Source organism: Erpetoichthys calabaricus, chromosome 8 (genome assembly GCF_900747795.2).
Source record: "Erpetoichthys calabaricus chromosome 8, fErpCal1.3, whole genome shotgun sequence".
Lineage (NCBI taxonomy): Eukaryota > Metazoa > Chordata > Cladistia > Polypteriformes > Polypteridae > Erpetoichthys > Erpetoichthys calabaricus.
In genome coordinates this window covers 61,788,378-61,811,474 of record NC_041401.2, presented here as the reverse complement: position 1 = coordinate 61,811,474, position 23,097 = coordinate 61,788,378, and the positions used below count along the sequence as shown (strand labels likewise).

Genomic DNA, 23,097 nt, shown 5'->3' with positions numbered 1-23,097 from the left:
TTTCTACCGTTTCAGATGCAAACTGTTTATGAAAAACAACTCAGAATATTCAGTGCTTATGCTAAGCAGATAATCAGCATAGACAGCTGTTTGCTTGTTTCGTCAGAGAGAAAGCCCAAGTTATGATGGAAGATCTGCACTTTGGAAAGTCTGATGTCCTTTTTTTCTGCCACTTTCAGCATTATTGCAAACTGACAAGTGAAATGTGTGTTTTATTTTTCTGTCAAATTTCAGACCACCTTGCCTTTTTTACAGACTAAGGATTTAAGGGCATGGGAATACTAAGCAGTACTGTTAGACTGAATATAGCAACAACATTTCCAGCGCATGGCCACTAATATGTGAAACATCGCACCCTGCTTTATATTATCCTAAACTAAATAAATTCTTGTCTACCTGATTAGTTTTTTTTTTTTTTTAATTTACAACATTTTTATACTGTTGCGTTATTTAATTGCCTTGATTTAAACTACTGTTCAGTGAAAGTTTTTTTTTTTTTGTGTGTTGTTTTGGTGTCCATCTTTAGTATCATGAGCATTCCTTTTTTATATATTTTGTCTTGAAAAGTAAGCAGTTTCCTTTGCAAACATGAGTCTTTACAGCAGACATGTGAACATGGCCGCGTCCATCTCATTAATTGCATGGAAACTTTACATTGTGCATTTATGTCCCAGAAAACCAGGAAACTGCTACGTTTTCATTAAAACACTTCAAAAGGGGAATAACTAATAAACAGAAAAAATTATAATTCTTAATATTGAATAGGGCAACATTTGTTACATTTCAAAGCTATTTTTTGTACTTATATTTGTCATCATTAGCCTAATCATTTCAATGTCTAGAAGTCATTTATATAATATATAAATAATGGGGAATGTGTTTGTTTTTTACTTTCATTTTGTTAAACTGGTGTATCTAGTAAAACTATATTTTCCTACTTTCCTTTTTCAATTAGGAACATCTATGAATGCATTTTTCTTATAGATCTCCCTTTCTTTTATTCAGTGAGGTTTGATCAGTTTATTGTACAGTACCTTTCATAGAGTTCATCGTCACAAAGCATTCAGTACAGATTTCTTATTATTATTAAGCAATATTGCTGTCTTATGGCAGTTATATTGTTTTAATTTACTTTTTCATCATTTGATTGTCTTATTTATCTAAACCCTTTTTTTCTCCCCACAGTGTCTTGCTAATTTGGCTCTCAATGCACCCTATGCTCGCCTGAAACCTGGTCTTCTGAGTCCTCTTTGGAGACAAATTAAGCCGTATATTCGGCACAGAGGTGTGTCTGTATGTGTGCTAGAAGATAATTTTGTGGAAAGTGAGAAAATGTAATATTTTCTTAGGAATGCGATTTTCTCTGTTCAAATGAGTGATATGAAAGCACAACCCATGGATGCCTGTTGTCAAACCCTTCAAAGTTTCCCTTACAATTACTATGTGATATAAAAATACTCACAGCACGGTTCATTTTCTAAATAAACAAACCCAGAGACAGAGACGTGGCATTGATAAAAAATACATTTATTCAAGTGTGGTGCTGAGGTGTCACCCACTGCACTCATGCTATTATTTAACCAATTATTGAAAAGGAAAACTGAGCTACTATTTTAAATTGTGTCTACAGTTAAAAATCAGTAAAGTCTGTGATCTGCCAGAAGTAAATTTGAACAACTTTGTGCCAATGTTGTATTTGCCTTTCCTCCATTTGCTTAGATACAGAATTTTTAATTCTAAAATCAACATGGGATTTTTATTTCTTAAGTTACTGTACTCTTCCTTCCTAGTTTGGGCAGAGATATTCTCTAGTCAAAAGAAGAATTAAATAATCTGTATACAAATGTGATATACAGTTAATTGTGAAAGACCACCTGGGCCCACTGCAATTTGCCTATTGTATAAAGACTGGAGTGGAAGTGGCAGTTAAATGCCTGCTCCACAAGGCTTCTTTCCATCTGTGAAAGCTGGCAGCACTGTGAGGATTATGTTTTTTGACTTCTCCAGTGCCTTCAGCATCACCCAGCCATTCCTGCTAAAGGTTATGCTCAGGTATAGCCAGTGCAGATTTCTATGTTCTGGTGTGCTGGGCTGGGAACATCACTTCAAGAGAGGCCCACCGAATCATCAATGTAATTCAAAACGCAGACCTGGATATGGGACACGCTCAGGACCACCTGAAGGTAGTAGCAAAGGAGGAGGAATTAAAACAAAACTGAGTGCCATTATGAACAATGTTGCACATCCTCTCTCTGACACACTGACAGGGGTCGTGGAACTTTTTTACCCATTACCCCAAAATTTGTTTGTTTAAGTCACCGTTACCCCCATGATTTGAAAGGAAAAAAAATCGTTTTTAAATTCAAATTATTTATTGAATCTGTTTTCAAATATAAAAATAAAAGGATAAATAATAAAAAAATAAAAGGACAACATTCACTTGGCGAAATGGTGTTGTTTCATTTTTGAAACAATGACATCAAAATTAGGGCATTTTGATGTCAAAGCAATTTGAATATCGTCTGTGGGCTCCAATCTGTTTTTTTGTTTTTATATTTAACAAAGCAGAAAACCCTTGCTCACAAAGGTAGGTTGTTGCAAAAGGTAGCAACTTTTTGACTGCCTCCTCATGTGCAAAATTGAAAGCCTTTGCAGCTTTTGTCATCCAAAAACAAGACAAGTCTGCGGTGAAAAAAAAAACAAGTTTTATTTTATTAGTTTAATTTAGAAACACCTTCAAATAACTTCATAGGAAATTGTAAAAAAAGGTGTTGAAAACCACTGACATAATATTTCAATTAATTTAATCATTCCATTTATGAGTTTGGGAAACAAATTCTGTGAATAAATGTTTAAATGGGTTTATTAGAAAGAGAAAAAAAATTGACACATTTAACAAGATCGAAGTAAATGATTTCACATTGTTTATTTTTCTGTGAATAGATGAGCGGTGAAGGAAGGGATCTTTATGAAAAAATGCTTGCACGTTGACCATATGTATCACACTGCATTTCCAACTTTGGTTTTCGAAATACACTCAAACCTGTTTTTATGCGGTAATAGGGACTGCATAAAAAACACACAAAAATTTTTTTCGAAACTTCATAAAAATAGTTATAAAAAATATTGTTCGCGATAAATTAAGAAAAAACTTTTACTCCCGCCTACCAAATACAGTCTTATCAGTCGTTTTCAAAATTCAATGTACATCAATGCAAAAAAAAAATAGATTACGACGTAAATGAATTATTTTTCTAATAGTCTTAATTGAATTTCCAAAAAAAAGGAACTACAGTAATCCCTCACTATATCGCGCTTCGATTTTATATGTAAGCATATTTAAATATATATCGCAGATTTTTTGCTGGTTCGCGGATTTCTGCAGACAATGGGTCTTTTAATTTCTGGTACATGCTTCCTTCCTACAAGGAGGGCAAGACACAAAAGGTCATTGCTAAAAAGGTCGTCTTTTGGACAACTGTCAAGTCAGCAGTCTTCCCCATGATTGTGTAGCCTACAGAACTAGACTGAGAGACCATTTAAAGGCTTTTGCAGGTGTTTTGAGTTAATTAGCTGATTAGAGTGTGGCACCAGGTGTCTTCAATATTGAACCTTTTCACAATATTCTAATTTTCCGAGATACTGAATTTGGGACTTTCATTAGTTGTCAGTTATAATCATCAACATTAAAAGAAATAAACATTTGAAATACGTCAGTCTGTGTGTAATCAATGAATCTAATATACAAGTTTCACTTTTTGAATGGAATTACTGAAATAAATCAACTTTGTTATGATATTCTAATTTTATGACCAGCACCTGTACATAAGTATTCACAGCCTTTGCTCAATACTTTGTTGATGCACCTTTGGCGGCAATTACAGCCTCAAGTCTTGTTGAATATGATGCCACAAGCTTGCCACACCTATCCTTGGCCAGTTTCGCCCATTCCTCTTTGCAGCACCTCTCAAGCTCCATCAGGTTGGATGGGAAGCGTCGGTGCACAGCCATTTTAAGATCTCTCCAGAGATGTTCAATCGGATTCAAGTCTGGGCTCTGGCTGGGCCACTCAAGGACATTCACAGAGTTGTCCTGAAGCCACTCCTTTGATATCTTGGCTGTGTGCTTAGGGTCGTTGTCCTGCTGAAAGATGAACCGTCGCCCCAGTCTGAGGTCAAGAGTGCTTTGGAGCAGGTTTTCATCCAGGATGTCTCTGTACGTTGCTGCAGTCATCTTTCCCTTTATCCTGACTAGTCTCCCAGTTCCTGCCACTGAAAAACATCCCCACAGCATGATGCTGCCACCACCATGCTTCACTGTAGGGATGGTGCCAGGTTTCCTCCAAACGTGACGCCTGGCATTCACACCAAAGAGTTCAATCTTTGTCTCATCAGACCAGAGAATTTTCTTTCTCATGGTCTGAGAGTCCTTCAGGTGCCTTTTGGCAAACTCCAGGCGGGCTGCCATGTGCCTTTTACTAAGGAGTGGCTTCCGTCTGGCCACTCTACCATACAGGCCTGATTGGTGGATTTCTGCAGAGATGGTTGTCCTTCTGGAAGGTTCTCCTCTCTCCACAGAGGACCTCTGGAGCTCTGACAGAGTGACCATCGGGTTCTTGGTCACCTCCCTGACTAAGGCCCTTCTCCCCCGATTGCTCAGTTTAGGTGGCCGGCCAGCTCTAGGAAGAGTCCTGGTGGTTTCAAACTTCTTCCACTTACGGATGATGGAGGCCACTGCTCATTGGGACCTTCAAAGCAGCAGAAATTTTTCTGTAACCTTCCCCAGATATGTGCCTCGAGACAATCCTGTGTCGGAGGTCTACAGACAATTCCTTTGACTTCATGCTTGGTTTGTGCTCTGACATGAACTGTCAACTGTGGGACCTTATATAGACAGGTGTGTGCCTTTCCAGATCATGTCCAGTCAACTGAATTTACCACAGGTGGACTCCAGTTAAGCTGCAGAAACATCTCGAGGATGATCAGGGGAAACAGGATGCACCTGAGCTCAGTTTCGAGCTTCACAGCAAAGGCTGTGAATACTTATGTACATGGGATTTCTCAATTTGTTTATTTTTAATAAATTTGCAAACACCTCAAGTAGACTTTTTTCATGTTGTCATTATGGGGTGTTGTGTGTAGAATTCTGAGGAAAAAAATGAATTTAATCCATTTTGGAATAAGGCTGTAACATAACAAAATGTGGAAAAAGTGATGCGCTGTGAATACTTTCCAGATGCACTGTATACTGTCCCTCAGTCATAGTCAGGTGATTTATAGTCACAAATCGGGGAGTCACAAGTCTGGCGCATCGGTAGACTTGCTGACTCACTGCTCCAGACCCCTGGGTTAGGGTTGGTGCCTGTTTGTGTTTTGGAAGTATTCAGGTTTTCCTCCTGCATATCAGATATCTGCATGGTAGGCTAACTGATGAGTCTAAATTGGCCCAGGGTAAGGTGAGTGTTTGTGCTATGCTCAGAGTTGGATCATGCCTTGCACTAATATGGTGTCAAGGTAGGCACTGGCAACTTGGATCCTGATCTGGATAAGCCATTTATACAATAAATTCATTTATATAGTTGAAGATGCAGGAAGAAAGTATTCCTGAAGTAAATATAAGTGAACATGTGAACTTTAAAGGTAGCATTCAGGCAGGGAACTAAAAATTGGTTACTGGATTTCTGAAGTAATGATCGTAACCACAGCACCAGAGTTCCACCCATTTCATCCATCAAATTCCATACCCACTTATTTTATTTCAAGGTAATGTAGTAACAGAGTCAATCCTGGTAGGATGATAGTCTTTTGTGGAGTACAAAAATATGTACATGCCAGTAATGGCGCCCTGCACGATAACTTGCAGTGACTACACTTGACTTGAGCATTCATAGTTTTCATACTCTTTCTCTGTACGTTTAGCATTCATTTGCTCAGAAGTTGATGCGCTTGCTGCTTCCTGAGCAGCTCTTCTTTTCTTCACTCTACCTGCCCACTTCTTCTCTTCTTTCGTCGGCATCTTTTCTCGTTAAAAGTGATTAAATCAGTATTTGTGTTGCAATTACTTAGTATGTTTTCCTTAATGTTTCATTTAAGCTTGCACTTAAGTCTTCAATCTGCCTCAAGAATTATTTAAGGTATGAAGAGGCAGGGGAAGTGACGGTGAAGGTGGTAGGGATGAGAACGGCACCCGTACGCATGTGCCGCACGGCCGCCCTGCCGGCTGCTGCCAAGAGTTTATTCTACAATAAAATAAAAATAAAAAGAGGAATAACCTTGGAGGTCAATCATCACACCGAAAGCAGATAGCAGACGTCACGTACCATAGTATAAGTGTACCAAATTTCAGGTCAATAGGTCAAACGGTTTGCGAGCTACAGGTGATTTAAAATCCTGGACAGACATCCACGTTAGCATATTATATAAGAAGATACACCCACACTCATACCGTGCCAATTAAAACTTGCAAATTATCACATACACACACACACACACAAACTGTTTGATCTCTCCATTTCTGTGTGAATAGACTCCCAAGTAAACTAATCCTATATCTCACAATGCAAATTTCATAAAGACCAAGATCAAAATCACTAAATCATTTAAATATTTGTTTTTACAGTGCATTACTGTTAAATTATGCAGTGATTCTGTGGAGGCAGAGGCACTTTCTGAGTAAGACGAATGTCTTTAACAGGTCTGTTTTGTTGCCTTTTCTTCAGATGTGAATGTGCGTGTTTCCAGCCTAACTCTTCTAGGCGCATTGGTTTCAACTCATGCCCCTCTATCAGAAATTGAGATTCTCCTGCGCCAGCCTTGTACAGCAGGTATGAACAACAGTGGGATTGCTACACCACAGGAAGCTCGCAATACTCTTGAAGGTTACAGAAAACATCCTGTAAATCATTCCACTGACCTTCAGACTGCAGAGACTTGGAGAAAACCTAATGCCACTTATGAGTCTCCGCATGATACTGGAGAGTCCTTGGGAGAAAATGTTTCTCAAGACTCCAGCTGGCTGCTTCGTTTCTGTATCTCTCTTGTAATGCTTCCACGAGAAGAAATCTATTCTGATAGTGACACAAATAGTGCAGGAGGTGGATCAAGTACATATGAGCCCTCGCCTGTCCGACTGGAAGCTCTTCAGGTTAGCATCATATTGTGAAATGATGGTTGTGACATTTTTTTTTTTTTTTTTTGTTAAGTCATTCTTTTTTTCACTAAAAAAGTCTTCATCTTTAAGGTCAGAGTCTATACACCCTTTTGTTTCTTTTTCATGTAGGTGTTGGCTCACCTTGTAAGGGGATATTTTAGGGTTATCCAGGCTCATTTGTTGGAGTTAGGAGAGGTGGCTTCTAAATGTATGAAGGAAACAGATGCCTCGATTCAGCTGCATGGAGCCAAGGTAAACATACCATTTGTTTCATTCAGACAGTCTTTATATTATCTATCTAAAGTGTTTTCACTGTGATCACTTTCTCAAAATGTTTTAGAAAGAAAATGGTGTGTACAGAGCTAGTGCTAAAAATAAAAAGCGATGTGTTGGTTTCATAATGATAAAATAAGTTTCAAATAAGGACTGAACATGTCATTAACCTTGTCTTGCGATTAAAACATAAAATGAATTCTAGTGGTAGTGGTGATCTTAAACTTATTGGTGTAATGCTTCCATAAACAAATGTGATATTTGTTATTTGTTGGCTTTTTATTTATTTTTATAGCTTACTGGTACAATATATTTGTGTTTGTGTTTTTTCCTAGCTGCTTGAGGAACTTGGTTCAGGTATTATCCAACAGTACAAGTCTGATTCTAACATTCCTGAAGGCAAGATTATCTCTGTTGAAGAGGTAAGCAAAAATATCCAAGGAATACAGATTTACTTTTAGAAAGTATTCTCTAACTTTATTAATATACAGTGTGATAAAGGCACTATATAGGCGATGACCCGACACAGACTGACACCAGAGGCACGGGCAAAGTAAACAAAAAGTTTTATTTTTTCTTCAGCCGTGGGACACGTCTTCCCCCGTGTCCCACTGGCCCTAACACAGTCCCAAAACACACAAAAGTAAATCACACCCTTCTCTTCCTCCACTCCTCCAAGGGCAGCTTCATCCTTCTCCTCTTCCCGACTCTGGTGCCCTCGGGTTTTCATTGAGTTTGGGGCGGAAGCTTGTTGCTCCTGCTTGTACTCCTTTACTTGCGGGAAGACGACACACATCCTCCAATCCTTTACCTGCCATGAGGAAGCAGCTTCGCTCCTCCACCGCCCCCTCTTCACCAGGGAAAGCCGCGTCGAGGAGTTCATCTGGTTGTCCTGCGAAAAAAATGGGGGCCAGACCTACCTCGCTCGTACTCGAGCTTGCCCTGCTGTCACGCCATGGATCGCTGCCCCAAGGCCACCGACACAGATCCGTGCCCTCAGCACCCACAAGGTAGGCCTGCTGAATCACCGTATAACAGCCCCAGGGCCGATCCTCCCTGGGCCCGGCACCTACCTCGTAGCCCATCTCGTCCTCCGGACTACCTACCGCCCGGGTGGCCTCTCTTTGGGCACGCCGACCCCGACTTCTTCTCTGACGGCGGGCAGGTGGCCGGCCACCGACCTTGGAGTTCGCCTTGCCTTTTTTCTCCCCATACCGGCTCTGACAGGGTTATGGAGCTTAAGGAGTGTTGTGGCCTTTCTACCGCGGGTATGCGCTTCAGTGCGCTGTCTCGGGGTGCGCCACTCCTGCGCAGTGTGCATGCCTCGTGCTGCTGTGCTGGGTCACCACACAAAAAAAAATGTACAGGTCCCTGTCCCAAAAGAAGGGCCGGGATCCTGCTGGCTATGCCAGTGTAAAAAAAGCACTATATTGTGCCTGACCCGACACAAATTGGACACGGGGGGCACGTATAATAATAAAACAAACTTGTGCCCTCCAGCTGAAGAAAATTTCTTCCCCGTAATCCCCCCAGCCACAACACAGTCCCAAGCACAAACTCCAACACCAAAACAGTCCTCGCTTCTACCACCACTCCTCCCAGGCAACCTTGTCCTCCTCCACCCGACTCTGGCTACTGTGTGGTGTTTGCTGGCTCCTTTTATTGGGTACCCAGAAGTGCTCCAGGTGCTTGATTGCCAACATCTGGCTGCACTTCCTGGTGTGGCGAAACCAGTGCCCAAAAGGGGCCAGCAGCTCCTGTTGCAGTACCCCATGGCGGCGCCTGCGGAACCCAACAGGGCTGCACAGAACTCCAACCCCCATGAAGCTATGGGGGAGTCTGAGGTACCGCTGCAACCCAAGGAGGCTTGCATTTAGTGTCCAGGGGGAGATACTGGGTTTCCCATCCTTGTCCCCCTGGTACATATGTTGCAGGGGCGTCCCGGCCAAGCATGGGCCCTGGCCATCCGTCACAACAGGTAGTTGAGAATTGCAGCACTTATTTCTCATTTACCTTTGACTGAGCAGAGGTGCAATTTTTGATGCAATGGGTGAAAGAGAAAAACAGAGCATGGAAGTAGACATTCAGTAATCCAACTGTTTTTGAAACTGTTTACCTTTGGTGAATGTTCACAAAGAGGAAGAGTCTATCCTGGCATATATCAGAGCAAACTGGACCTGGCGTTTTGGAGGAAAGCCAGTCTATCAAGAAGCAGTTTTTTCATAAATGTCCACACGCTAATGTTCTTAGCCATGTTATTATTGTCGGTCGAGTATTTGAAGAAACACCTGTTTGGATTAGTATGATACAAATGGAATCATGTAAATAGTGTGTGTATATATATATATATATAGGTAACCACCCATACAATCAGACTGTGATTAAGACTACGAATGCCATGAATGTAATTACCCCGATCTACATGCTGTCAAATGAACGAACCACACGCCATAGTGCAACGTTAGGGGCTTCGCCTCCTGGCGCTGACGTTTGAGGTTCGATTCCCGAAAGGGGATGCAGTGAGTGTGTACACTTGATGAGCCCAGAATTAGGACGAAACACGTGTCGTGTACTCTTTGCATTATTTGACAGTAAAACTATTTTCAACCATATATATATATATAATATACACATACATATAGTTGATATAATATAACAAACATCATGCCATATTTACATTTAACTTAAATAGGCATAAATTGCCCCAGATCAAGTGCAAATGATTAGAACATCTTTAGAGAGGGTATTGTGTGACCCTGTCTTATTTTAACTTAGATATTTAGTTTTGTTTACTCTCTTTTGTTGAAGTGTGTTGTTATCGCCATGACTAAAATTGAAAGAGCTCTCTGAGGCCTTTAGAAAGAGTGTTATAGATACCTATAAGTCTGGGAAGGAATTTAAGAAGCTCTCCAAACAATTGAAAATCAACCATTCCACTTCACGCTAGATCATTTACGAATGTAGAAGATTTTAAACAACTGCCAACTTATCCAGGCCCAGCTGCCCCAGCAAGTTCAGCCCGAGAACAGAATGCAAGATACTGAAAGAAGTCTCTAAGGACCCAGACATTCATCACAGGGCATACAGATTGTTCTTGCCACAGTAAATGTCATAGTACATGCATCTGCTATTAGAAAGAGACTGTACAATGTATATCTACAAGGGTGATGTGCCAGGAGGAAACCTTTACTCTTCAAAGTGAACATCAAGGCAAGACTCTCATGTACATGTTTCCTCTTGTTCAGTTATAGTAGCCAAAGAGCAAGACTTCCGGAACAAAGTGCTCTGAATGCACATGGCAAACTTAGTGATTTGGCCACAATACCAGATGACATGTATGGTGAAAACCAAAGATAGCACTTGACCTAAAAAAACTAGATACCAGCTGTAAACCGTAGTGCTAGAAATGTTATGATTTGGGGCTACTTTGCTGCGTCAGGATTTGGGCAGCTTACCATCAGAGAATCCACTATGAGGTCTTCATTGTATCAGAGGGTGCCTGAGGATAATGTAAGATCATCTGCCAGAAGGCTTAAGCTCAATTGAAGTGGACTTTGCGATATGACAGTTGCTCCAAATATACCAATAAATCTGCAAAAGTAGGCTTAAATGGCCAAATTAAAGCCTTTATCTGAATCCTATTGAGATGTTGAAATGAGCTGTACATGCAAGACACCCCTCAAACATTGCACAGCTGAAAGAATTCTACATGAGTAGTAGGAAAACCTTCAAATACAGAAATGGCATATCTGTTAATTTTTCATTGAATAAATTATTGCAGGGTCAAATTCTGATTTTTCTTTCCATTTGCATCACCTTTATCTAAAGGTACTGCTTTAAATGAAGATCAGATCTTGACATGTCATTTTTTACATGACTGTATGAGCATGGTCATTCATTTTTTGCCATTATAATTTACACTTCAAGCAAAAAAAGAATTGTATAATGTTGTGTGTGAATTGGCCACATAGCCTTTCTACTTGATTGTATGGACAGCATTGTGTTATGAGTTTTAGTTGCACAATTTCATTATAGTTATCTCTTTGACTTAGTATTCTAAATATTCAGCTCAATTAAATTCGGTTTATATTCTAAATATTCAGCTCAATTAAATTCGGTTTAGTTTTGCATAATACCCTTTACTAAGTGCAGTGAAAAAACATATAAGTAAAACTGGAGAAAACAAATTACTTCACAACACAGTTGCAAGGTATTGCTATATTACACAAATGGATGATGATGTTTTTATCTCTTATGATTTGGGAGTGGGGTACAATCTGAGTTGGTTAAAACAATTGTGTGGAGCTTGTAAATATGTTTATTATGTTTACTTTGTTGTGTATAATTAGAATTTTTGGTAGATGTTTATATTTTATTAAGAGATGTGCAAGTTAAGTTTAAACCAAGGCAAGGAATACAATATCTTGTAAATATAATTCTTACCAGGATCTTAAGTTTAAGTTAAATGTACCAATCTAAAGAATTAAAAACAAACAAACCATCTTAACCTGTAATGCTTTCTGTGCTTTTTCCTTTTTTAATATGTCTGTCCTCTTTGCACAATGTTTAATCTATTTCTAGGTATTGACATTTTGGTTGAGAGTGCTCAGTGGTCCTCTGGTAGCAGCCCTGCAGAACAGCCAGCATCCCACGCTACAGACAACTGCTTGTGATGCAGTCTCTTCAATCCTACCAGAAGCTTTTAGCAGGCTGTCGGTATGCATCAAATATTTAAAGGCTGTACTCTGTTTGTCTTTCTGTCTGTTTGTCAGTACTGGTGCACATTTCTAAATTATTAGTCATGGGTCATGTGCAAGTACTGATGGCTCAAAACTAAAGGACTTAACTTTGAGGGTTACTGCAGTTCACAGTAAACTCCATTACACACCTACTAATGTCTGTAATGGCTGCATAGGCAATGACACTCTGCTAGTGCTGTTGCAAATTCAGGGTTAACCAATTCCCTAGCTTGTTAAGCTGTAAATTGTTTGCCATTGAGTTTGTGCTATACCAAACATATTTCAGTTACACTTTATCAAGCAGAGCTTAGCCATCCCTTGAAAGTATGGAAATGGGTGGCTTGTTTGCATTTCAACAGGTAAAGCAAAAGATCTACAACTGCTTAGTGGCCTTAGTACGACACAAAAGGATTTACTCAGGATTTAGTCTTTGCCAAAAGTAAGATGTACAGATATACTAGATTACCTTGACATGGGGCATTACACAAATCACTAGAGACACTGTGATATAACCTTTATTTTTCTGTTCACCAGTGTCTAATGTCACAAGTCATCATTTATTCTGTTACGGTGGAAAAATCTCCTTTCAGCAATGGAAGATAAGCAACAGTAAAGAAATAGTACAGAAAGAATTACTACCAAATTTTAGCACCTTTTTATTCAGGTTGCACTGTGGCAAAGCTCATTTAGGGGTCTGTGGCGTTATGAGTGTTAGTTTAAAAACGGTACACTTAGACTCAGAGGCCATATTTCTGCTGAAATGCTGTATGTCCTTGGTGTGTTTACCCTCCTTAGAGATAACCCAGAGCGTGACTCAGGCTTGGAATATTATGTAATTACGAGTAAACCCGAGTCAGACATTGGATGATGGTAATGAGCTGCTTTTACACTGTTAAGTCAGAATAACTCTCAGGACAGTAATTTTCTGCCATCTAGTGGATGTACTAAAATGACACTGCAAAACATTAATGTTTCTTTGTGTTTTGCCTCTCCAAGGTGGCATCAGTATTCATGAGTGAGGTGGAGCTTTCAACCAAAACACAATGGTGTGTAAATGGGAAGCCAATTTTAGAAAAAAACTGAAACCGAACCATTAGTTGAATCGATCAATAGTGAGGACAATGTGAATTGGTCATCAGACATTGTCACGGATAGTGAAACTAATGCATATGGCACCGTATGACCAATCCGCCATGATATACCTGGTGACTTTAGTCAGGTAAAGCTGCAGTGGGGTAAACGGTGGTGTGTGGCAAAATGGCAAAATGATTGTGATCAAGTAGAGTGACAAGAAAGATGCTAGCCCCCTAAGAACTGTTCTGAATGCAGTAATTGTTGATGAAATATGGAAGTCACTAAGCCTTGCATTTTGGTAGCCTACAATAACAGAATGGACACATTGATTGTGTGGTTCAGGGACAGACCTTCTACCTTCTCACGCGGAAGCAACAGAAAAGATATAAGAAAGGTGTGTGAAGAAACATGCTTTTGCTGTCCCATTTGCAGTGTTGGGCTGCGCGTTGTTGACTGTTTCAAAACATATCATACCAGGGATGTGTACTAAATGTACATCAGTGCATACTGTATTTATGTTAAAATTTTGATACAGTGGAACCTCGAGATACGATCACCTCTGTATACGAGAAATTCAAAATACGAGGAAAGTATGAGCGAAAAATTCAGATCTAAATACGAGCATTGGCTCGCGTAACGAGCCACGAGCCAGGCTGTGGGTATAGCTCGCGGCTTAGCAAGGGGGCGTGGTAGCAGTTGCGAGCCGCGATCTGCGGTGTCTGCGTTTCTCACTTAAGTGCACAGGTGGGAAACTGCCCACATCCATGATTGTTCCTGTGGCTGATGGGCTGCAGCTGCCATGTCCTCCCCGCATATATAGAGAAGCGCGAGCCGGTTAAGGGGGAGAAAAAGTAAAAGAAAACAGAAGAGAGAGAGTGTGGGGGCAGGCATGCGTGCGTGCGTGCGAGTGCAGGCTCGCGTGTAGCTGAACAGTGAGCTGAACAGGCGAGCCAAACAGCTGAAGCAGGACGGTGTAGAGAAGGTCAGCTGCATTAAGAGTGTCTCGCCTGTTGCAGACCCCGCAGGTGAGACGCTAACAGAGAAAAAGCACCGGCGATTGTCATCTGTTTTTTAAAGACGGCATCCTTTTGACGTTTTAACCTCGTGTTAAAGGATTGTTATTCTTGTGTATTTTAAACCTCCACTTCACAATTGTTTTAAGGATTATTTATTTAAAGATTTATTGAATGCTCTACTGCACTTTGGACACCTGTTTTGATTCTTTTAATAATCAGTTATATTATTTACCAGTGTTATTTATTAAAGGTAGACTACAGTATATATAATTTATCAGTGTTATTTGTTAGGAAAATTGATTTTTATGTTAATATATTTGGGGTGCAGAACGGATTAACTGGATTTCCATTATTTTCAATGGGGAAGTTTGTTCTAGATACGAGAAATTCGCTATACAAGCTCAGTTCTGGAACGAATTAAACTCGTATCTAGAGGTTCCACTGTATTTACATGTTTCTGTTACATGTAATAGCATTTTTTTCTTAGTGGAAGAAAAAAAAAAAGAATTCACTTGTTTTACTGGGGTCAAACTTAACACTATGTAGTTTAATGGGGAAATTCGTGTGCAGATTCAATCAGTTCAGCCAGTTTCCTCATTTACACTCCATGGGTTGTAATCAAGGCACTTGCACCCACAGGGATAAAAAGAGCCTGAGTAGTTTGGATCGAGAAAACGAAAAAGGGAAAAGAAGTGAGGAAGTAAAGAGAAGAAAGAGTAAAAGAACAGAATCAGTTGGGGTTGGTGTGAAGAGAAGGCGGAGAAGCAATCATTGGAAACCCTGTGGTGGAGCTGCGTTAGAGGCTCTTGTGGTGGACCAGATCACTCCTGCTGCTCTGTGGAGAGCAGGAGTGATCGGAGCTCTTAGGGATATTGCAAATGCCGATGGAGGTGATAGGGAAGATTGAGCCAATGGATTGTGAAGGGTGGTGACAAGAACAGGAGTTGAGGAGGAGTGAGAGAGATCACTGGATAAAGAAATAAAAAGGTGATTCTGATTTTTGATTTTGTTCTTGGTTTTATAGAATATTTATTAATTATTTGGTGATGTTACCTTCCTCACAAAGCACTGGATTATTTATTGATGAAGATTTTGCAATACATTTTATTTAATTTTTGGACACTGCCTTTTATTGTTTGTTAATAAAAGCACTAAGGATTTGTTTTGCACCAACCAGTGTTGTGATGTGTCCTGTTTGCCTTAGTCCATCTCAGCTTATGACTATTGATAAACCAGATTCAAGAGGAGTATGCTTGGTGCAGGTAACCAAGGCATTACAGCACTGTTACTGTCTCTTTAGCTATAACTTGGTTCATTCTTGAAAGAGTGGAATCAGGTTTGTTGACTGCAATACACATAGTGGTCACTAAGTAAGCTCCAACTGTTGTAAACCTAAGTGGAGGATGCGGTCATAACAGTTACTTTTTAATAACATGCCTACCATTGTTAGACATATATAAATGAAAGTGTGTGTGTGTGTGTGCACGCGTGCATGTGGCGTGTGCGTGTGTGTATGTATATGGAGCGGTCTGCTCTGCTCATGCTCAACCCCAGGCACTAGATGGCGCATGCATGCACTGGCACTTGCATGCACCTCACTTCTCACTACAAAAGACCTGTGTGCAGCAAATGCCGCTGTGCTAGTGACACAGATGATGAGACACAGCATAACAGGAAGAAAACGCTGAGACTTAACAATGTGCAAGTGAAACACCTGCACCGGAGGGCAAGGCTTGAAGTTTTCACTAAAAACATTGTCTATCTGGAGGTATTTTCTTGAGATAAAGATTAATAGGACTCCTATGCCAGTGATACAGCTAAGATATGGTATTGCCAGTGTCTTCTTACAAAAGCCAGTGGGGCAGCAAGCACAGGTGGGTCCACATCCTCTGCACTGGGTAATTCTTAAGAGTTAGCGAATGCTTCTCCAAGTTTACGAATATTGTAAAACTGCTAGGGAGTCTTCAGGTTGGTTTTTGTTCCGAAGACCTCATGCAGCTAGTCAGACATATGACAGAATATACAGTACACTAGTTTAATCATATAATAGGGGAAAAGGGTTCTCCTGTTGCATTCTTCTGACAGAAGTCTCCACAATGACGTGAACAAGAGCCATAAAAATAAATTTATTTTACTAGTGTGTTGTGGATTACCTTCAGAAAAATACAGGCAAACACGGAAGTGTAAAGAAGGCTTTAAGGATCAGTATTCCTTATTTGCCACCCCAAAAACTCTTTTAAAATCCCAAAAACACTTTTTAGTGAGTTTCACATTTAGCAATTGCAAAATTGTCAGAGAAACTGATTTTAGTGGCAGTTTCACAAAACTGTATGCAAATAAAAATTTGGCACCTTCTTATTGTTTCTGATTTGGTGGTTCAAATTATAAGTGTACAGTAAAGAAAATTTGTATTTTTTTTTTATTCCAGGACAAAATGCAGATTTTGTGCATTACAGTACTGCTTGGATTAAACCACAGTGACAACCCTCTTGTTAAAGCGGCTTCAGTCCGTGCTCTTGGTGTCTACGTTCTTTTTCCTAACCTCAGACAGGTAAGCTCATCTACAGTGTTAACATACTTTTTGCATTTTCCAGTAGAATGGTTAATTCAAATTTAGTATTTTTTTAAGGATGTGAATAAATTTGACTGGTTATTCTATTGCAGACTGCAGTAATTTTTGAGTGGATTTCTTGATCTTTAGAATTACAACCCCATAATAATACTGTACTTTCTTACAATTCTGAATAAAGATAGTAAAAATACACCTTAAGGAATTTTAATTGTGTTGGCATAATATAGGATGGATCAGAAATTGCTTTGCACCAATCTGTGGATTAAAATTATTATAGTAGTATTCGTCTATAACAAATGCTTATGAAAATTGGGTTGATAGCTAACTACTTAGGAGTATTTTTAACATTCTTTTGTAATTTTTGCATTCACATTCATAATCCTTAGCATGCTCTGGACTGGACTATATTTGAAATATATACTATATGACACATTGCAGTTTTTATGTTTTGTTTTTTTTTTGTTCAAGATTAATTATTGCATATTAATTAATTATTTTTTTAACCATTTACTAATAACATGTTTTTCCTTTAGGATGTACTGTTTGTGGCTGACACAGCCAATGCCATCCTGATGTCTTTGGAAGACAGATCACCAAATGTCAGAGCAAAAGCTGCCTGGTCACTTGGAAACCTTACAGACACACTCATTTTCAATATGTGAGACATTTGGGCTTTACCAATTGCACTGTAATTGTATCTTCTCTTTTGTGCCTTGTGTAATGAGATCAAGTTAAGGTTTAGAGTTGTAGTTTGATATGCATCTGAGTCATCTAAGCTTAGGTGAGTCTTGCATTTAGAAAGAATGATACCATAAACTAGGCCTTAAATTCAGGATTCAGATACTCCAGGGCATGAAATCATGCAGTAGGAGGGATAAAAAGATCTAACAGAATGGTCGACAGTAATATTTTGAATGCCTTAGTTCCAGGTGTGACTCTGTTCATTATTCTTTCTATTGTTGCTTCTACAAATATTTAGCACCTTTGTATACTAATGCAAAATAGAAGTAACAAAAATATTTTCTAGTTGAGTGGGGTAATAATACAAGAACATGCAGTGTTCCCTCCTCCTCCTTCTTCCTCATTCTCATCCTCTAAAGCTTTTCCCACTTTCATGTGAGGTTGCTGTATTTGACCAGCTTCGTCCATTCTTGTCTGTTGTACAGTTCCTCACCTGCTACTCCTTTCTCTCTTAGATCCCTCTTCACACAGTCCATCCACTTTCTGTTTGGTTGTCCTCTTCTCTTCCATCCCGACACCTCATATCCATGAGTTTTCTTGCCACATTGTTTACCTCTCATCTCATTACATGCTTATTCCTCTTTAATCGTCTTTCCTTTATTTTCTTAGAGCTTTTCACAGCTTTAACTGTACCTCTGATTTCCTTATTCCTGATTTTTTTCAAGCTTTTTTATTCCACACATCTATCTCAACATCCTCATTTCTATAACATCTTGTTTCCTATCTTGCATGTTTTTAACCGCCCAAGATTCTGATTCCTACAATAATGCTTATCTGATCACTCTTTTATACATTTTACCCTTCACTCTTGCACTTATTCTTTGCTCACAGAACACTCCTGATTCCTTTTTCCAGTTTTTCCAAACTAATTGCATTCTGTGGTTTATTTCTGAACTTAACTTTCCATCATCTGCTTTTGTTGCACATAGATAATTGAACTTTTCCATCCTTTTAAGTCTTTCTCCTTGAAGGTTAAGTTCTTCATCTTGTTCTTATCCCTTAAATCTTAGATATTCAGTCTTTTTCCTACTAATCTTAAGGTCTCTATTCTCCTTAGTTGTTTTCCACTACTTTAGTTCCCTTTCTACAGTATACTTTTACAGTAGTTGCCACATTGCACAGTGACATCCACAAATAGCATGCACCTTAGGGCCTGATCTACTATTTCCCTAGCAATAACATCCGTAACTAGAGTAAAAATATATATTTTCTCTGATTTTTCCATTTATGTAAAACTACTACAGTACCTGTATCATCTGGTGTTTTGTGTGGAGAAGTCTACTTGAAGAAAAACTGAAAGTTTCTGTCTTTTTTTTTTTTTTTTTAAACAGGGAGACCATTGGTGCTTGTTTTCAGGAGGACTTCTCAGATTTACTTCTTTTGAAAATGTTCAAATCTGCTACACAAGCTTCTAACGACAAGGATAGGGTAAATTTCTTACAAATTAATACTGGAATTATTTTTATTTTTTGGTATGTTTGCAACTGGTGAGGATCTGTGCTTAAGCAGACAGTCCAAGAAAAGTCTTACATTAATGTGTATCATTTAAATTTTAGTATAGAAATGGCTGCCTTCTAGTGGCTCAGTTTGCTTTCTTACCCTGAAATGTGGTTAGTCCAAACACAGGACTTCAGCCACCCTTGCTCTTAGCTCTTGGTCTCTCTGGAGGATTTCACTTGGCACTGGTTTACCATACAGTACAGTGTTTTTTTCCCCCAGCAGACTATAAGTTTTGTTAACTACTAAAGCAAGTCTTAATCTTCTAAAATCATCTAGAATTCCTTAACACAAATTGTTAGTTCTTACATGTAAGTTAAATGTTTCTGTGAATGTCTTTCCACAATGCTCTGAATTTCCTTGAATGGATTTCCTTTACTTAATGCAGGTGAAGAGCAATGCAGTGCGAGCTCTAGGCAATCTACTGCACTTTCTGCAGCCACATCACATTGCCAAGCCACATTTTTTAACTGTAGTGGAAGACTCATTCCAGGTACTAATCCAGACTGTTCAAGGAGATGCCACCATGAAGGTGCGCTGGAATGCCTGTTATGCTCTAGGAAATGCATTCAGAAACACTGCACTGCCTCTTGGTAAGCTTCTTCAGTTGTACTGGTATGAGTTTGAATTCCAGGAACTACCAGCTGAAATACTGTAATATTGTACAAGATTATTTTGGAACTTTGACCATCGTGTAGACAAAGGCAAAAAGTTTAGATAATGATTGATTAAGTGTGCTGCTTGTGCTTATCCTTAATAGTTATTCCATTGTGAAAACCATCAGGAAATATTTCATGAGATAGTCTTGGAAATGTTGTCCTTGCAAAATACACTTCAGAATAGGTAGCAGGCGTTCAGGGTTAAAGTACATCAATATGTTACTCCATTGTGCATCATAGCCCTGATGCTATATCATTTTATATTTTAATATTCTAGATTGTAGAAGGGACAGGGCTTATGTTAATTGAAACTTTTATGCTAGTGAAGCTGATCACTTCAACAGCCACACTACAGCAAGCGTCACAGAGAGTATTGTCTTAGTATTATATTTACAGTATAAAAGACATTACTGACCCACGTACAAATGTCCTGATATCAAATGAGAACGCTCTGCATGGTTAGAAGTCTACACCCCTTCATTTTTTTTAATTTATTTATTTTTTAATTTTATTGTAATAATTCCAAACAAATAGATCAATTTTTACAAAAAATAGGATTGAAAACAAATCAACCCTTACCCCGGAGAAAGAGAGCATGGCCAACGGAGTAAAACTTAAAGCTTGTAAAGTATAAATAAATTGATGGGTTTAACAGGCGGATAAAGATAAATAGAGAAGAAAAAGAAATGGGGAGAGAATCTGCTTCCTCAGTGCTTTAAGAGCTTATTCTAAAATATTATTGATTAGATCCTGCCAGGTATTGGAAAAGTTCTGTACAGAACCTCTAACTGTATATTTTATTTTTTCCAATTTCAAATAATATAAAACAGCTGACTTAAAAGGGGAGAGTTAGGATTCTTCCGGTTTAGCAAAATAAGTCTGCATGCCAATAGTGTAGTGAAGGCAATCACAATTTGTTTGTCCTTCTCCACATTAAGCCCATCTGTAAGAACACCAAACACAGCTTTTGTTGAAATCATGTCAAGCCTTTAATAAGCTTGTAAACAATAGCATTTAAGTGAAAGTTTTAGCATATTTAGTAAGAAATCATTTAAAATTTTCAGTGTCTATAATGGGTTTTGTAACTATGTTCATTGTCACTTTCAAACAATGTCGTGGGTATCAGAGTGAAGGTGGGTGACTGGTTCACTGTGGGTTATGGTCTGTGCTTTTCTTGAGGATTTGAATCTCTTTTCTGATCATAACAGAGGTGTCCTCTATGGTTGTTTGTTTATTGCTATTTTGCTAGCTGAATGACTTACTGTTTGAGTCAAAGGTACTGCATTGTTTTTGAAGGAATATATATTAGTGTCTTTCTGTATCCAATTTTCTTTTTTTAAGATAAAAAAGAAAATTATGTAACTGTTCGCCAAAACATCTTGATCACCATTATTGTAGGCTCTCTATTTCTTGACTTCTCAGAAACATCTTTGTTCGTTTTGGAGATCATCAACTTCTCTCAAGAAATGTTAGCAAATATATTTTGAATTCAGAACATTAAGTAGTTTTCTTTTTAACCATTTCCTTCAGGTACAGCATCTTGGACTTCAGAAGCATTTGGTGTCCTGACCTCTGTGGTAAAATCCTGCAAAAACTTCAAGGTGCGCATCAAGTCCGCTATGGCTCTTTCTATTCCAAGCAGCAGAGAGCGTTATGGTACCAAAGAGCAGTTTGCAGATGTTTGGGGTGCATTGGTACAAGCCCTCGAGAAGAGCGAAGACACAGAAGATTTCCTGGAATACAAGTATTGTGCTAGTCTACGCACACAACTTTGTCAGGCTTTGCTGCATCTGATTGGCTTAGCAGATGAAAAAGACTTGGACTGCATCTCCAAAACACTAGCAGAGAAGGGAAAAGCCCTCCGAGCTTACTTTTTGCACTACCACATCTCTACAGCTGAAGGCAGTGATGTACCACCTTGTTTGGGCCTCCAAGAAAGAGCTCAAGAGCTGGAGAAGATTATTGTACACCTAAGAAGCATGGAGCAAGTCCCAAAATTTCCCAAAGCTGTGGTTACTTATCTGGAAAATATTTGTCAAAGTTGTTCTGGTTCTGCACTGACATCTTGAGTTGTACGGTCAGATTTTAGAAGCTAGAGGTAGTGAAACAAAGGCTCGAATGAGTGGTTGCTGTTTTAATCATGTCCTGATGGATTTTTTGGATGACAGATTTCATAAATGATGTTTAACTAACCTTGCATACCTGGGTACATTATGAATGCCAAATTTTTCAGTTTGCTTACAATGGGCAAACTTTAAGAAACTGAATAACTGATAAAAATTGGTGGCTTATTCTTTATTCTGAGAAGGCCTATGTGTGTATCACCAAACACAGAAGTGACTCATACATGACCCCACCTTCATATAGCTGGGCTTGCCCATTTTTTTTAATTACACTGTTTTCATATTTTATGTATTCTGTCTTGAAATAGAAACTATGCAATGTCTATGCAAAGGCCTGGACTATGGCGGTGTTAACCAGTGCTCTGATGCCCAGATGGTGCTGAATTATTCTCCCTCCACAATTTGCCCATTTGTAGCTGAAATCAGTGAATAATCATTCACACTCATTATTCTCACATAAAACTTCTCCTGCAGTTGGTTTGCACATTTTAGTAACACTTCACTTTGAGTCAGGAATGGCGTAACAGTTTAAAGAAGTGCTTTTTAAAGGAATTAACAACTTGTGGATGGTATTGTTCAGAGTGCAGGGCAAATAAACTAGCACATTGTGACTATCATGAATTAAAATAATACACTTCCATGTCATATATTTATTATTCTTTGTACGTAATATACAAGAAAACATAGGGCTAAAATGTTAACTTTGCACCTTTGAAAGATTTACATGTTTTAAGTAACCTGAACGTGATCTGATCATCTCCAGTGTCATGTCTGTGTCTGGCCTCTCTGTCCGTCTGTCTGTGGTATGCATAGATCATGATCAACCATTCCCAGTCAAACTTGATATTTTTAATGCAATCCTAAAACACTAAAACCTTATTGATTATGAGTAAAACTGGCTCAGTGGAACTTCTGTACCAGATATGGATGTCTCTTTTTTTAATGGAAGTTGAAAAAAAAATATCAAAGCATATAAAAAAAATCATACAAGTTGTAGAAATGTAAAAGGTCAAATATTTTAACTGTTTTTCAGTCACTGTTAACTTTTGAATTATTTGTTGATATTTACAAGCATTTCCAGTCTGCTCTCTTTTTATGTTTAATGTTGAAAAGGGTTTTGTGCTCTGTGGCCCCATTATTATTATTTTTTTTTTTTTTGTTTTTAAGCATTTTTCCAAAAAGCATTTTTTGAATAGACATATGCATAATATTTATTTGAAACATTCTTAAAATTCTCAGCTAATTTTAAGCAAT

General features: G+C 38.7%; 1 protein-coding gene across 1 annotated transcript in view; it reads left to right on the top strand.

Moving 5' to 3' along the window:
- Window positions 1-22,611, top strand: part of heatr6 (HEAT repeat containing 6) — a 73,942-nt gene extending 51,331 nt beyond the window's left edge. The window contains exons 11-20 of the mRNA XM_028806607.2: window positions 1,186-1,285; window positions 6,719-7,143; window positions 7,279-7,401; window positions 7,758-7,844; window positions 12,004-12,138; window positions 16,680-16,802; window positions 17,357-17,481; window positions 18,896-18,992; window positions 19,450-19,654; window positions 21,251-22,611. Coding sequence (XP_028662440.2) covers window positions 1,186-1,285; window positions 6,719-7,143; window positions 7,279-7,401; window positions 7,758-7,844; window positions 12,004-12,138; window positions 16,680-16,802; window positions 17,357-17,481; window positions 18,896-18,992; window positions 19,450-19,654; window positions 21,251-21,789 — 1,959 coding nt within the window. The 3' untranslated portion in view covers window positions 21,790-22,611. The remainder of the gene's footprint in view (window positions 1-1,185; window positions 1,286-6,718; window positions 7,144-7,278; window positions 7,402-7,757; window positions 7,845-12,003; window positions 12,139-16,679; window positions 16,803-17,356; window positions 17,482-18,895; window positions 18,993-19,449; window positions 19,655-21,250) is intronic.
- The last annotated feature ends 486 nt before the right edge of the window (window positions 22,612-23,097 follow it).